Source organism: Setaria viridis, chromosome 1 (assembly GCF_005286985.2).
Source record: "Setaria viridis chromosome 1, Setaria_viridis_v4.0, whole genome shotgun sequence".
Lineage (NCBI taxonomy): Eukaryota > Viridiplantae > Streptophyta > Magnoliopsida > Poales > Poaceae > Setaria > Setaria viridis.
The window spans coordinates 7,906,898-7,923,088 of NC_048263.2; the positions used below are offsets into that span (position 1 = coordinate 7,906,898).

Consider the following 16,191-nt stretch of genomic DNA (forward strand, 5'->3'; position numbering starts at 1 on the left):
GATGACAACTCTACACTAGTTTGAGGATGATTTTTATCATAGCTATCACAAGCGTCACACGAAGGTGTTTTTGGCATATCACCTTAGCCACTTTTATCATATGTGAAATATATTAGGTATAGCAATGTATAAATAGATAAATTACCTAGTCAGGTGACAGAAAATCATTTTGAGAGAGTACATACGGTGGACAGGCAAATTTAAGTAAGTTGTAAATAAATAGAAATATGGAAATAAGTGTTTCCATGGAAACACTGGGGGTAATCCGACCCCACCTGTAAGCGACCAGGCTCGAGGCCACCGCGTTTTTCTGGAAGCACCCCTCCAGAGCGAACCAACCAAACCATCCTTACCAAATCAGGCCGAGCCGCCGCACACGAGCGGAGCGTGCGAAATCGGAAGCGCGAAAACCCTCCCGAGGGATTCCCTCCCGCGGCGCGCGAAGCGAACCCCCCCACGGGCAGCACTCGCAAGCCACGGCGGGAGAGCCGCCGCCGCACTCCGGAGCTCCGCCAGCCCTCGATTCGGGCGGGTTTCTCAAGGAATCTGCGGGTTCTGCGGCGGGATTTGGCGGGGCCTCGTGTTCTGGTGGACGAGACGATGGTTGGGTTCGCGGGGAAGAGGAAGGAACTGGAGCAGGTGGTTGACGGCCTCTCCGACTTCTCCCTCTCCGGCCCCGCCGCCAAGAGCCGCAGATTGGTGAGTTGGTGAGCTGGTTTGTGCAAAAAAGTTTTTACCCCTTCGAGTTGGCGGTTATTGTCTGTTTTTAGTGGTGTACCTTTTTGCCCTAATTTTGTGCTGCTACTGTGCCTGTGAGTTCATCTCTCCAACTAGTGATGATTTGTGAACGCCTAGCTAGATTTGTTGATTGTAGGGAGAATTTGCGTGTTAACAAATATACAGTTTTATTTTTTTTTAAGTTGGATGGAATTGCCTTCATATATCTTCCAGTTGTGGTAGATAGTCACAAAATCCGGGTAGTAATTTAATGCAATCGGCACCATCCCAGGATTGTGCCACAGTTTGTTCCTGCACATAATGATTCTCTATGCTTACCGTCATGTCCATGAGCTGTATAAGTGGCTATTTGGTTAAAGCATCTTCATGCAATTGGCACAATATATTCAGTAGAGGTTTGATCAGTTCTGTGTCCAGTATCTATACTGTTCTCTTATTTCCGATAACTAACATGAGTTTACTCACCAGTATGTGCTCTGTCAGGAACTTCCTACTGAATAGTTAGGTAATGAAACTCTGTTGTCTGCAAAGACTGTACGCAACCAGTGAATCAATAGTCTTTTTGTAAGCCATCCTATTTCTTGAGAATGTCTTTTTTGTTTACATGCAGGTAGTTGCACATTTTGTTACTGTTCTCATTGAAGTTCCTCTTTTGTGTAGAAATCTAGCATGGTTTGTCTGACTGTGATACCCAGGGTGTTTTTATGGCATCATCTCTACACACCAATTCCATGAGCGTTACTATTCATTTGCTGAGACAGTCTTATTATCTAGCAAAGTAGCACCTTGCTTTATTTTTTATGACTTCAAGTGAAGGAAAAATTATATATGTGTTAGCATTTTTTTTCTGCATGTAGATAAGCAAGGATTGTCCTGCGTTGGTGCTCTGCATATCCTGTTGTATATATAATTAAGCATTCTGTCATTTTTTGTGTTTGCATTCATTGGAAGTCTTTATTCGTAATATTTACTACATCTATAATGTCTCACTGAGTAAAGTGTTGCTTATTATTTGTAGGACCCTGGGCTCCCACCAATTATGGAAGAAGAACCACCAGCTCCTTCCATGGCATTTCAGATGCTGGGAGAGAAAATCAATGGTGTTAACATGCCCAGTGTAGAAGTCATGATGGAAGGTGTAACGTCACATCATGTGCCTAGTGAGGACATGGCACTTGTTTTATACAAACCGGTGGATAACCCTGGCATTTCAAGCTCATCATTCATAGTCAGTTCAGACTTGATACGTGGTTTAAAGAGTAAGTAGATTGCGACCAACCATCTCAGTTATCACTTATATATAGATTAACCTTCCCCTGAATCTTTGCTACTAGTGTCAAATGTAATTCGAGACCTTGTATTAACATTATGTAAGTGTAATATATGAACTAGCCTATTTAGATGTTCTGTGTTTTTTTTGTATCTATGATATGTACAAACCTGTTTCATAATACTTTAAGCAAGTGAGCAGAGCTGCAAAGAGTCTCTACTTAGTTGTGCCATGCAGCTAGTAGTTGAATATTTGGAAGCATGATGTCCATTGGTGATTGGTCTAGGGACATGAGATGAGTATTTGTTTTAGGGAACTCAGCACATGCTTATGTTCCAATTTGGGTGGGTACCGCTGGTGTGCTTTATATGATTTTCTTTTTTTAGTGTTATAGCTGTGCCTCATCCTTTGCTGTTCAGTGATTTTTAATGCGATGTACTTGCGTATGTTTACCTTCTTCCTTCTATTTTGTTTGATTCTATTGTCTCCTCACGGAGCTTATTCATTGGTTTCCTTTTAATTTCTTTAATATGTTCTGAATTATAACAACTCACCAGTTTCTTCTCCATTTTTACTTTTCAGGCCATGCTTTCAATCAAGTGAACTATCATGAGCTGGAGGACGAATCTCCGGAGCGTAGCAACAGCTTGGCTCTAGTTCCTTGGAAACCACCACAAATGCCTGTAAGATCTGACTGGGTTGCTGCTGAGCCAGAGAGCACGCAAAATTTTGAAGTGCCTATGGAGGCCGATGAGACTGAAGTAACTTCTATGGATTTTGAGGAAGCGCCTGAACCAACTTCCGGGGGTTTCGATGCTGAGAACGTTCACCAGTGGCAACATTGCATGACCCCGCCGTCATTACCAAATCCATCAGCCCATGTTATGTGGTCAAGGTGACAAGAACCGGGAGGCCCTGTATACTGTGTATTAAGAAATCCTCTAATAGGCTTCCAGGAGCTGTGTAGGAAAATTGAGTATGAAATTGAGTATGCGTAGCATGATACTTCAGGGCATATGCTGATCTTCCCGGTTAATGTCAGTGTCGGTTGACTACTTGTTACAGGAGAACCTTGTTAGGTTGACATCTAATTAATTGGTGTAACACGTTGGGCTTAGCATCTCCTGAGCTAAAGCTTTTGATATCATTTTCTGATCTAGCAAAGCTTTTTATGGCATTATGGGGTGTCTGAAATCGGGTCAAAGCAACACGTCTGCATGGGAAAAGTAACACGTCTGAAAATATAAATTTGAGTCGCCGGACCTTATCCTCACGAGAAAAGTAAGGGGATACTCGGATAGCGGATCGGATGTTCGGATGCTAATTAAGTGGACTAAATATGAGCTAATTATAAAACTAATTGCAGAATTCCTAGACTAATTTGTAAGATGAATCTATTAAGCCTAATTAATCTGTAGCACCATATTGTCAAATCATGGACTAATTAGGTTTAATGGATTCGTCTCGTGAATTAGACTCCATCTGTGCAATTAGTTTTGTAATTAGCATATGTTTAATACTCCTAATTAGTATCAAATATCCGATGTGATAGGTGCTAAACTTTAGCGGGTGTATCCAAACATGCATGTGAAGAGTAATATGGTTGAATGGAGGCCTCTTCCTTCAGCTTTTCCATTCAGTTAATGGAGTTCTCGCTGAATACTCTCGTGCTAGTACATAGTACTTAAAATAATACCCACCTTTGCCAACCAAAACCAGTTTCGCCTCCAATCCCAATCTTCTCCAACATCATCTAGAAATTGAGGTTAACTTGCCTTGCCGGCATCACTGAAGGTATACCAACATAGTATTCATTCCTTCTCGCTAGGTACTCCTCCATTTCAAAAATATATGTCGTTTTGATATTTCTAGATATATAAATTTTGATATGTATATAGAAAGTACAACAAAATCTATATATCTAGAAAAGCTAAAACAACCTATATTTGGAACGAAGCTAATAAATATACCTTATTCATTTCTTCTCGCGAGTAGTATTATCGAAGCTAATAAACATGATTTTGAGTCCTCTTATCGCCTAGGCACTGATACACTGGTCAAAACGGTAGAAAAAGAATATTTGGTTTCATTCTTTACTCCATCTGTCCTCAAATAGAAAAGACTGCAAAGTTTATCATAAGTCAAACATTCTAAATTTAACTAAATTTATAGAAAAAAATATTTAAGTTTGTCGTAAGTCACACTATGCTAGATTTGACTAAGTTCATGTAAAAACCATATTCATATCTACCATATTGAAAAGGTAAATATGAAAATATTTTCTACGAACTTGAACTTAGTATACAAACTCAAACTTCCTTATATTTTGGAATAGAGGGATTATGGTATAACTTAAGCATGATGCTGGTGATTTATGTAAAACAGAAAAACTAGAGGGTACTTCTGTGACGATGTCTGGAAGACACGGTTGGAGGATATGCATACCCATTACAATATTCCTGGCTCTTGGTCTTGGGTAAGATAATGCCAAACTCTGCCGTATCCTTAATCTCAGGCGGCAAATCAACTCCACTGCTACTCTGCTACTGCTACTACATCATTTGTTGCTTGAGACTCCCAAACTCGAGGGACCTCGCAACACCCATGCCAGCACCTCACGGCACCCAAATTGCAACGACGCGTCAGCAGTTGGGCTGGGCAGCAGGAGGATAAGCGAAGCGAATGGGCGCAGCGCACGGCGCGTCGAAGCCGGCGCCGAAATCGGATATGACCAACCCCCCTACGCGACGGCGACTTAAAACAGACGACGAGCGAGACCCCCGAGAGCGAGAGGGAGAGGGAGAGGGAGAGAGAGTCCACTCTCGAGGTGAACAAGTCGCAGCGGTCGAAACTCCAAAGGGAGAGAGAGTGATCACCCGATCAGCGAGCGGAGGATGAGGGTTCGGGACGGCGACGGCGGCGGCGAGGTGACCGCGCCGCCGCAGCACCTCGTGTTCGCCTACTACATCACCGGCCACGGCTTCGGCCACGCCACCCGCGCCCTCGAGGTCCGCCCCAGCTCCCGTTTCTCCCTCCCCGCCTGCGCCTAGCGGGCGCGCGTGCCGTGGCTGTGCGTGATTCCGTCGGCGCGTCCTCTTCTGCAGGTCGTGAGGCACCTCGTCGCCGCGGGGCACGACGTGCACGTGGTCACCGCCGCGCCGGAGTTCGTCTTCACCACCGAGATCACCTCCCCCTGCCTCCACATCCGCAAGGTCCTGCTCGACTGCGGCGCCGTCCAGGCCGACGCCCTCACCGTCGACCGCCTCGCCTCGCTCGAAAAGGTTCGGTTCGGGGGCTTTGATTGGCCCGATTCTCATTCCTATCTCCTGCTCCGCCGAAGCCACGCTTCCACCTCGGAGTCGCTGACTTCTCTCCTGCTGGCGTTTGCGTGCGGAATGCAGTATCACCAGACGGCCGTGGTGCCCCGGGAGTCGATCCTCAAGACCGAAGTGGAGTGGCTCAACACGATCAAGGCCGACCTAGTGGTGTGGTACCATGATCAGTTGATCACTGACAGTTTGCTGCTGCTACTTGTCTCTGAACATCTCTGAATACTGCATACTAGGACTGAACCCACTTGAGCAAATGCTGGCAGGTTTCGGATGTTGTCCCCGTGGCGTGTAGGGCGGCTGCAGATGCCGGCATTCGATCCGTGTGCGTCACCAATTTCAGGTTAGTGGCTCCGTTGATTCCTCCGTTCCAGGTGTCGCGAAAAAAAGCATGAAGCTCTACAGATAAACATTAGATTCAGTTATGTTTTTTTTTTGTTCAACTTGATGAGGTTGGTATCTGGGGATTCTGTCAGGTGACAGGTGTTACCTTGCCTGAACTTCAATAGCTCTATACTTGAAAAAAAAATCCTGATTACTAAACAGATTCCCCACATGCAAGTTGAATTTCCTGACATATCTTATTGCTCTGCAGCTGGGACTTCATTTATGCAGAGTATGTCGTAGCAGCTGGACATCACCATCGCTCAATTGTGTGGCAGGTAACTAAGATCTTTAACTTTTCCTAGGCAAGTTTATGACACTTACTTACAGAAAGATGGGTTGGCGGGGCTAAAGCAGCAAAAAAAAAATGCTAAACTGTAGGTCTAAGCTTAAAAAACTTGGATATGTCAGTAATCAACCATTGATTGCTGGCTAGTACTGATTAATCCTGCTAAATTCCATCAGCCATTTGTCAGACAATTTTCTTGGAAGAAGAATTTTACATAGTTCTTGTTTAGCATCTGTTCTCTGCATTTATATGCGATCTGATAATCATGCAGTCTGTTAATCAGCCATATGTGCATGTTGACAACAATTGTAGATAGCAGAGGATTACTCCCATTGTGAATTCTTGCTCCGACTCCCCGGATATTGCCCTAGTACGTCACTAATTCTGAATAATTGTTTAGTAATGGTCTAGGTGTGCAGTTTCATGAACAAGTTCACAATTCTGTTTTCTGCAGTGCCTGCTTTCCGTGATGTCATTGATGTTCCTCTTGTGGTCAGAAGATTGCACAAATCTAGATCCGAGGTTTGTATATCCTGCTGGAGAGTGCTAACCTACAAATTCAACCCACTTATTGCTTTCTAAGTTAGTTCCTTAAATTTTCATGCATCATCAGGTGAGAAAGGAACTAGGAATTGCAGATGATGTTAAGGTGGTCATTTTCAACTTCGGAGGACAGGTGAGTGAGGATATTATTTATCTGTTGACAGAATTTTTGCAACGAAATCCGTCAGATTTTGAGCCAATCTGTTTTTGCTTTCTGATATGCACCTAGTCAGTTATTTTGTTCACACAATTTCTTATCGTTTAAAATTAATGTAACTTTAGCTCTTTAGCATTTGTAAGTGTTGTTTGTTTTGGCTTTTCTTGGTTTGTTACTTTGTTTTGTGGTTAACTCGATCATTTTGTCTTGTAACACATATGGATTACTTGATCCATAGCATTTACGTTCTTCTCACAGTTTCTTATTTTTCAAGTTTATGGCTTTAGCTCTTTCGTATTATAGGTTGCTTTTCTTGGTTTATTACTTTCCTTGGTCCTAATTTTGTTACTATATCAAAGTTATTTTCAAACTTCAGTCTTCTATTGATATATAATTATTCTCATGAGGACAGCTGTGATTATAATAACATTGTGATTTTGCTATTTTCTTATCCAGCCTGCTGGATGGGAACTGAAGAAAGAGTGGTTGCCTGACGGATGGCTCTGTTTGGTATGTTTTATCCGATTGCAACATTTTCACTTGCTCATTAATGCCTGACCAACCCAGGTGACTAACATTTTATATATTCTGAAAGGTATGTGGTGCATCTGAAACTCAAGAGCTTCCTCCAAATTTCATTAAGCTTGCAAAGGATGCCTACACACCTGATTTGATGGCGGCATCTGACTGCATGCTTGGTAATTAAATTCTTATTTCCTTTGATTTTAAGGTTATTTATTTTATTGGGTTTTTAACCCCCTGCTTGACACATACAAAATTCTGCCTGTTCCAATGTAGGGAAAATTGGATATGGCACCGTGAGTGAGGCTTTGGCTTACAAGCTGCCATTTGTATTTGTTCGAAGAGATTATTTCAATGAAGAACCATTTTTGCGGAATATGCTTGAGGTTGAAACATCTTAGGCCCTACCTATGTTAAAACTAATCTAAAGTTTTTGCTGTCATTCAAGTACCCTGCCTGAGGTTCTGTTGTGTTCTCTTCTGTTCTATCGCAAACAGCATTATCAATGTGGCATTGAGATGATACGGAGGGATCTACTTACTGGGCACTGGAAACCTTATCTTCTGCGTGCTATCACACTTCAACCCTGCTATGGTGGTCCCATAAACGGTGGTGAGGTAATCCCTATCTATTCTTTTTTCTCAAACACGAATCCCTATCTATTCTTAGATACAATATTTTGAATATTATATTTGACAAGTAAATCTAGCGATCATGTTTTGCTTCTAATTTTACGGAATAATTTGAATTTGTTTGTTATCTTTAAGGACCAAATATTTAGAAGCATTTAAATTGCAGCATAATTAGTTCTTCCAATAGGTCAGGAAGCAGCAACTTAATATCCAGCATCTGTTTTCCTTAAACCAAATAGATAGAATGTGTATGTGATTCACTAGTTGTTTAGATTGCATTTGCAATACTTAGTAGGCAAGCTAATTTTGGTCATTCAGGTGGCTGCACATATCCTCCAAGATACTGCTGTTGGGAAGAAGTATATTTCTGGAAAGGTGAGTTAATGTACACGTTATATTTAAATTGTCGAGTCAAAGTTTACTCTTTATGTTGAACCTCTGAATGTTCTGATGAAGCATCCCTTCTGAATTCTGTTGTTATTAGTACAGGGTTATAGTTGTCTTTTCTGTCAAATAAGTATTTCCTTTTGTTTGCTAATACTTCTTGTTTTTGTATAGGAAATTTTTTCCATGTGATTAATGTTGTTTGTGGATTTTTTTTCATATGATGTATTTGTGTTTATTACTTAAGAACAGTTAATTTAAATGACTATTTTTTGTTCAATCAACTTGCTATAACAACTGTAGTTGAGTGGAGCAAGACGGTTGCGTGATGCCATTGTGCTTGGATATCAACTGCAAAGGGCTCCTGGGAGAGATGTAGGAATTCCTGACTGGTATTCTCTCTCTGAGAAAGAAACCGGTGTCCGTCCAGCACCCACATCTTATGATATGAATGGAAGTGCAGAGTCGTAAGATTTTACCTTTTGTTCCCCTTTATACACTGCAGTTTCTCCAAGAGTGCACTTTGTTGTGTTCTGATACAAATATGTTCGTCATCCTTTTCAGATCGTTCGAAGACTTTGAGATACTCCACGGTGATATGCAAGGCTTAACTGATACCATGTCCTTTTTGAAGAGTTTATCAGGACTTGCTGGAAATGACCCAAGAAGCCCTGAGAAGCAAACTCGAGAGAGGGCTGCTGCTTCTGTTCTCTTTGACTGGCAGGTACTCAGTGTATAAAAAGTCTGGAGTTGTGAATCCCGTTAGTGTGCGCGCCTCTCATTCTTCTCTATACTAGAATGGAAGAATGCATAAAGTTACAGCCAAGTTTGATGGAGCACCCTTCATTTTGTTTGAAAAAATTCTGTGAATATGTTATGGAAAGAATATCGTTCAGCAACACTCCTGTGCAATATTGAATTAAGAACAAGATTCCTATGCCACGTCAAGTTAACTGATTTTCTTCTGTTATAGGAGGAAATATATGTTGCAAGAGCACCTGGGCGATTAGATGTCATGGGTGGCATTGCAGATTATTCTGGAAGTCTTGTATTGCAGGTTAGTTTGACTGCCAAAGCAAGTGCTATTTGTTTCATAGATTAGTAATAAAATGTCAGATACAGGTGCAAAGCATGTTTTATATTCCTTCCCCTTTTGTTTTAGTTATTACAAGTATAGTACAAATTATTATTTTTTCAATATTTATCAAATTTTCCTTCTGTGTCCTCCTAACCTTTTCATGTCATTACCTTTGTTCTCCACATAACACTTCGCATAGGCTCAATGTGACATGCTGGAAACGTAGTCTTCTCATTTATTTATTTATAGATATAGATGGATGAATAATTTATTATTGAGATTTCTTTACCTGAGACAGTTCCAGATATTCCACTTTCGTTTGGAGGATTAGTTCAGATCTACTTTTTCTCAAGAAGAACGAATTGGTCATTGCAGATGATACTCTCTAAATTATAGTTACCTAGTAGCTAGAATTGTAGTAGCATGGAGTTCTGCTGCAGTAGCCTTCTGAAGTAATATGGCTATTCTTTTTTTGGGATGTGTAATTGATATGTAGATGCCCATCCGAGAGGCATGTCATGTTGCTGTTCAGAGAAGCGACCCTACCAAGCAGAAGCAATGGAAGCATACACAGGCTAGACAACTTGCAAATGGAGGAGCAGTACCAGTGTTACAAATCGTATGTCATAATCCTTAAACTTCTGTCTCCTTACCTTTTTGAACAAAATCTTGCATTCTTAAAATATTTTCATTTTTTGTTTATTTCATAATTCGCTGTGGAGCTAATACCCACACGTTTACTACAGCGCCTAATACGTGTCTGCAACTGGCTCTTCTTTCTAAAAATGTTTGCACAGGTATCATTTGGTTCTGAATTAAGTAACCGCGCACCAACCTTCGACATGGATCTGTCTGATTTTATGGATGGTGACAAACCAATATCCTATGATAAAGCCAAAGAATATTTTTCTCTGGACCCATCCCAGAAGTAAGATATTTTATTTTCCTCTATAATCAACAATTTTTCATGTGTATTGATGTTGAACAAAACTTTTCCATCTCAGATGGGCTGCCTATGTTGCTGGAACTATTTTTGTGTTGATGACTGAGCTAGGGGTGCGCTTCACAGACAGCATGAGCATTCTGGTCAGTATTGACCCTTTCTTTTTCCTGTTATTGGAATGCAATCACAATTCATAATATACAAAATTGCATCTATTTGTTACTTTTCTCATATTGGGATATATCAGGTATGCTTGTAAGAATTAGTCTGTACAGGTTAATGTTTTCGGATTGATTAGTCATCAAACATCTTGGCATTCACATTTTATTCTTATGACGCCTAGTTAACCAGTCTAGTTCTCACCTGTTTATTACGCACTTGTAACTGTAACATTTGTATAAGTCACCGGTTTTATTTTTGTTTTGAATCCTTAGGTTTCTTCATCTGTCCCTGAAGGCAAAGGTGTCTCCTCGTCTGCATCAGTGGAGGTTGCTTCTATGTCTGCTATCGCTGCTGCCTATGGTTAGTATATCAAGAGCAGTTCTTTAGCAATATTTGCTACATTGAAAAAAAGAAGAAGCTACAGTAGCTAATTCTGTAAAAAAAGAATACATTTTCGTGCTCTTCAGGAATAATTCGCTTGATGTTTTAGCTTACGTTTAGACATGCAAAACAGCATTAGGTCACATGCTATTCTTGCCTGTAGGTTTGAACATTGCTCCAAGAGATCTTGCTTTACTGTGTCAAAAGGTACAGTACTCTGTCCAACTTTGTTACGTTCATCACTTAATCTATTCTCAAGGGAGTGTGAGTTGTTCATTGGTGAAAAATTATGCAGGTTGAGAATCGTGTTGTTGGAGCTCCTTGCGGGGTAATGGACCAAATGGCATCTGCTTGTGGAGAAGCTAACAAACTGCTTGCGATGGTTTGCCAGGTTAGTATTTATCTGCTCCAGTAGCTTCTAGATCCGATCATTCCTACAGTTCATCTCTATGCTACCTTTGTATTTAATTTGTCAAAATCTCGCTGCAGCCTGCAGAAGTGAAGGAGCTGGTTAACATTCCAACTCATATACGATTTTGGGGTCTCGACTCTGGGATACGGCATAGGTGGATACATTCCTGATTGAGCTTTGTGTTTGGAATAATCTGTTCAATCATATACCTGCTTGGATTGGCTGGAGCTAATTTTACTGCCCTTGAATTTTGCAGTGTTGGTGGGACTGATTACGGTTCTGTAAGAGTAGGCACTTACATGGGCCGCAAGATGATCAAGTGTGCTGCATCTGACATACTTTCAGAATCGTTGTCCTCCAGTGTACCTATGCAATCAGGCGACTCAAATCCTGAAGAATATGAAGAACATGGTGTAGATCTTCTGAAATCTGAAGCATCAATGGAGTATTTATGCAATTTACCGCCTCATAGGTCTCTCACCTTATTGAAATTGACAGAACACTGGCTTGTTTCACGTTCTACAGTTTCTTATGGTTATACTTTTGCTTCAGATATGAAGCTGTTTACGCGAAAGACATTCCAGAGGTGATAACTGGAGATGCATTTTTGGAGAAGTATGGAGATCATAATGACGCGATAACAAAAGTTGACCCGAAACGGTCTTACTGTGTGAAGGCTCCTACAAGACATCCAATATATGAGAATTTCCGAGTTGAGGTCTGACGCCTTGAAACACCATTTTGGCTATTTCTCTATTCATAAATTGGTTTCTTTGTGGCCATCATGTCCTCAATAATCTAAAATTTTAAACATCCATTAAAAAAAACTTTGGTAACTTTGTTTTTTGAAGTTCAGAAATTAGCAGCAGTTAGAAAGTCTATCGTCTTTCATCCAGTATATAGCTACTTCCATCTTATCTGAAGTTTGCAGGACTTGCTTAGATAAACCTTGATGGTCATGACATTCTATGGGAACTTGCTTGAACTAACCTCGTTTTTTTCTTAAATCAAATAGGGCCTGTCTGATAAGATCCTTCCCTTCTAATTCTATCTCTGAGATGTTTTACGCTTCTGGCATGTAGGCCTTCAAAGCATTGTTAACAGCAGCTAAAACAGACGGGCAACTTTCAGCCCTTGGAGAACTAATGTACCAGGTATAAACTTTTAACGTTGTCCTTTTTTTCATGCATATCTATACCTGTATACTGCAACGGATATTTCTTCGAACAAACTATAAAGAAAACTCACTGATCAAATAAATGTAAAACCTGTTAATTGTGGCATATTGCTGACACTTTGGCATTCTCTTCGATGGCAGTGCCACTACAGCTACAATGCTTGCGGGCTTGGCTCTGACGGCACGGACAGGCTAGTCAATCTTGTGCAAGAAATCCAGCACAGGAAGACCTCGCGAGCTGGAGGCCCTAGCCTATTCGGCGCAAAGATCACCGGCGGAGGGTCCGGCGGCTCGGTTTGTGTGATCGGGAAGAACTGCCTGAAAAGCAGCGAAGAGATATTCGAGGTGCGTTTCCAATCGACTTGTGCAGTACTGCATGCGTGATGCATGACCTACTTGCACGTTTGATCACAATCATAGTAGAATAGAAAGCTCTCACATGCATCCTCCCATGGTCGGTGTGCTAACGTATATGGAAACCTGTTGGCCCCTTTTCAGATTCAGAGGAGATACAAGGCGGCTACAGGGTACCTACCGATCGTCTTCGAGGGCTCGTCTCCAGGCGCCGGCAAGTTTGGGTACCTCAAGATTCGACGCCGATCCGCGTGACCGTCTAGGTGAAGGAAGGATTCGGCTGTAGAATAGGTTGTGCCACAGCATTCATTCGTCAAGGACACGTTCTTACTGATGGCACCACGAACAGCATGTTAATAATTGAACAAATTAAGACGAGGATGTAGCACTGCCAATAATATTTGGATCTGTTGTTGTACCATGATAAAAAATGTGATTCGGTGGCTCAACTGCCAATTGGCGGCGACGGCCCATGGCAAAGGTCGGGTGCTGCTGGACACGGCGCGCCTGGTGGACCATGGCGGAGAGCTGATGCTGGTGCACCGAAGGATGCGCCGGGTCCGTGACGTCTTTTAGCAACTCAACATCAAAATCGTCATCCAACGTACTTTACTATCTCAATTGCTATCCTATCCGACTGGCTAAATTGATCCTTCCGCTTGCCAAACTTGGCAAGCCAATCCAGCTCGCCAACAAGTGTGGGGTTCATGCACTTGCCATCCCGCTGCGGCGGCGGGCGTGGGAGGAGCCTGAGAAAAGGTAGAGGCGGTGTGGGCATGGGCGCAGGGGCTGGAGGGCGGCGGAGCGAAGTCGAAGAGGCGGTGGCGCGTGCAGAGCCTGGAGGACGGCGGCGGTGCGGGCGTGGGGAGCCAAAGAAAGTTAATATGGAGAGGAATCTTTTTGCCAACTCAAATAGAAAGTCAAATGGAGAGTTAAAAATAGATAGACTATTGAAGATGCTCTAAGTGTTAGCTAGTCAGTGTGATTGAGCTGACTGCTGGGTGTGTGCTATCGCTTCGCTTGTGCTAGTCGATGGTTAGATCTTCGCAATAAACGTTGCAGTATCCGCACGCCCGGCTACAAAAACCAGGCCTCCACCGTCTCCGTCCGTCTCTACACCTTGCTGCACCACGGATTCGGGCAGGGCGCTGGAAGCTCGCCGAAGCACGGACAGTAACCTCGCCCTGTCCCACCAGTGTCACAGGCATCCATATCCCAGTCACTCACAAGTATCCACGGTACAAGGATAGAAGTCTAGAAGAGATTAGAAGATTCTAGAATAAGCAAGTAGGCCGTGGGCGGGAAAAAAGGAGAAAGAAGTGCGTTTCCTGGGCCAAGGGCCAATCCGTCGGCCCAACCTATCAAGTAGACACTCCAGCCCAGCTGGCCCCTCGGAAGCCTTTTTCTGCGCTTTGAGAGTGCGTAGTAAACTTGTGGTTTAATCAAATGCTTTTCCAATCTAAAAAGAAAAAGAAACCAGCTTGTGCATCTTTTATTGTTTGAGATTCTGGTATTTGATCAGGTAGTTACCCTGAGGCTGCACTGTCAGCAAGGCACTTCAATTCCTGATACCAGAATCTACAAGCAACAAGAGGATTTTACACCTCGAGAGATAAGCTACTCAAAATAGTGCATTGCTCGAGAAAGAGACTAGACGTGAGCCTTTCGTGGCCACGGAATGGTGCGCTGCAACCCCAACACGGCCATTCCTGTTCTGATGGATATGCAGTAGCCCGCCACCGACTCCAACTGTTAGCTTGTGATCCAGCGGGCATCAGAGCGGATGGAATCATGCAAAACAAACAGGCATCGCAACAGCAACCGCACACAGTCCTAGATGACAAGTCGGCAGGCCGGGAAAGATCTGAGAGATGCAGGGAGACGCGTCAGGCACCAATCCTTTCACGGTGGCAGGCAGCAGCTGTGTGATTTGATGAGCCCGAGTGATCGTGGATAAGATCATAAGAAGGTCAGCAGTTGATCACTTGATTAGGTAGCAGTTGGAGGCTGTTACAAGGAATCGCTGCTGGCATAACTTAATATATACCACAAATTGAAGTGCTCTTGTAGATGCAATATAACTGTTAGATTACTTGTAGCATGGGAAAATAAGTCATCGAATTGTTCTTATGTTGCGGCACTGCATTATCTTCTTTCTATAATTTTATAAAATGGAAAATATAACTTTTTTTCCGATTGAATTGCTCTTTCAGAGAACAGTATACCATAATCTTTCAGGCCCCACCAAAAAGGCTGGGGAAGGCAATAGCTCTTGCAGGGTCCAGATTGACCAAAACTGTTAGGCTCAACCACTACCAAAGACCAGGCCCAATGGGACCCCACTATGCTCACTCACTGTTCCTGCCCTTCAGCATCTGGTGATTGGCTGGGCCAGTTCTTAATTGGACCTGGGCCATCCTTCCCAATGTAGTGTCCATCTCAAGAAACCTGCCAAACCAATGGAAGCCAGGGTCTCTGAAGCTTGAAGCTAGACCATCGTAAGCTGGACATAACTCACTCATCTGGTTAGGTTACTGAAGCCACCAAAGAAAAAACACATTAGGTAGCCAGTGCCACTTCTGTACCCTAACCATATGCATGCACTTGGGCTTGCTATCAAAATTCTGGAATATATTCCACTGTGATTGATTTCCAGAACATCTGTTTCAATGTTAACCAGTAGGTTTTTTCTCTCTTTCTGATCTGAGCTGTTCTCTTGGTCGCTTAGTACTAATTTTATCTTAAAATCGTGTAGATTTTCCCGGTTTGTCGATACATTCGGTGCCATCCAATGAGGATATATGCGCAAAGTCAATCCTGTTATAGATGGGGGCAAAGAAGCTTAGATCATATCCTGGTGAAGTGAAGGAGAATAAAGCCCCCTTTGAGGCTAGTGTAGTTGTAATGGCAAGCATGAGATGACACCACTCCTGCTAAAGAGATATGCTTTGCCGCTAGCTGTTACGACCTCACTAATCTTCCTCCACAAAGAATTCTTCTTCCTTTCCTTCACAAACAACCAATATACTTACATGGAGAAAAATTAAAGAAAACAACTGAAGATTACTTGTGTGGTTATCACCCGATGCAAATGGCCAGATCCTTTCAGCTAGGGGGTCACAAGATCGACATGATAAGATCCTGGTCATCTGCAACACGCGTGCTCTACAGATCATGGTAGTGCAGTGCAGTGCAGTGACGAATCATCCAGCTCCAGGAACATGTTCTTCAGATATTACCATCACAGACATGTGTCGGCACGGATGCAGAGCCTCACCACAGCTCCGATAACACCTTCTGACATGACATGAATTCTTGTGTGTGGTAGGAGGAGTAGAACTTCTTTTGGTGATCGAGCAGCAAGCGTGCTGTCACTTGTGAGCAAGCTGGGATGCTCCAGCAGTCACACGAGTCCACCTCATGAGCAGGAACTGTG

General features: G+C 42.7%; 2 protein-coding genes across 2 annotated transcripts; both read left to right on the forward strand.

The window, feature by feature from the left end:
* The first annotated feature begins 342 nt into the window (after window positions 1-342).
* Window positions 343-3,155, forward strand: LOC117864539 (uncharacterized). The gene is made up of 3 exons (XM_034748676.2): window positions 343-699; window positions 1,757-1,997; window positions 2,591-3,155. Exons 1-3 carry the CDS (start codon window positions 601-603, stop codon window positions 2,905-2,907), a joined length of 657 nt encoding a protein of 218 aa, XP_034604567.1. The 5' UTR covers window positions 343-600; the 3' UTR covers window positions 2,908-3,155.
* A 1,610-nt stretch (window positions 3,156-4,765) lies between these two features.
* Window positions 4,766-13,204, forward strand: LOC117867061 (L-arabinokinase). Its single transcript, XM_034751390.1, has 28 exons — window positions 4,766-5,016; window positions 5,113-5,289; window positions 5,410-5,493; window positions 5,604-5,680; window positions 5,933-5,999; window positions 6,323-6,380; window positions 6,465-6,532; window positions 6,624-6,686; window positions 7,167-7,220; window positions 7,306-7,408; window positions 7,509-7,618; window positions 7,730-7,849; window positions 8,183-8,239; window positions 8,552-8,715; window positions 8,813-8,972; window positions 9,222-9,305; window positions 9,823-9,945; window positions 10,124-10,254; window positions 10,331-10,412; window positions 10,704-10,791; window positions 10,976-11,019; window positions 11,108-11,203; window positions 11,302-11,378; window positions 11,481-11,696; window positions 11,777-11,942; window positions 12,307-12,378; window positions 12,543-12,746; window positions 12,900-13,204. Exons 1-28 carry the CDS (start codon window positions 4,903-4,905, stop codon window positions 13,008-13,010), a joined length of 2,970 nt encoding a protein of 989 aa, XP_034607281.1. The 5' UTR covers window positions 4,766-4,902; the 3' UTR covers window positions 13,011-13,204.
* Window positions 13,205-16,191: the final 2,987 nt, after the last annotated feature.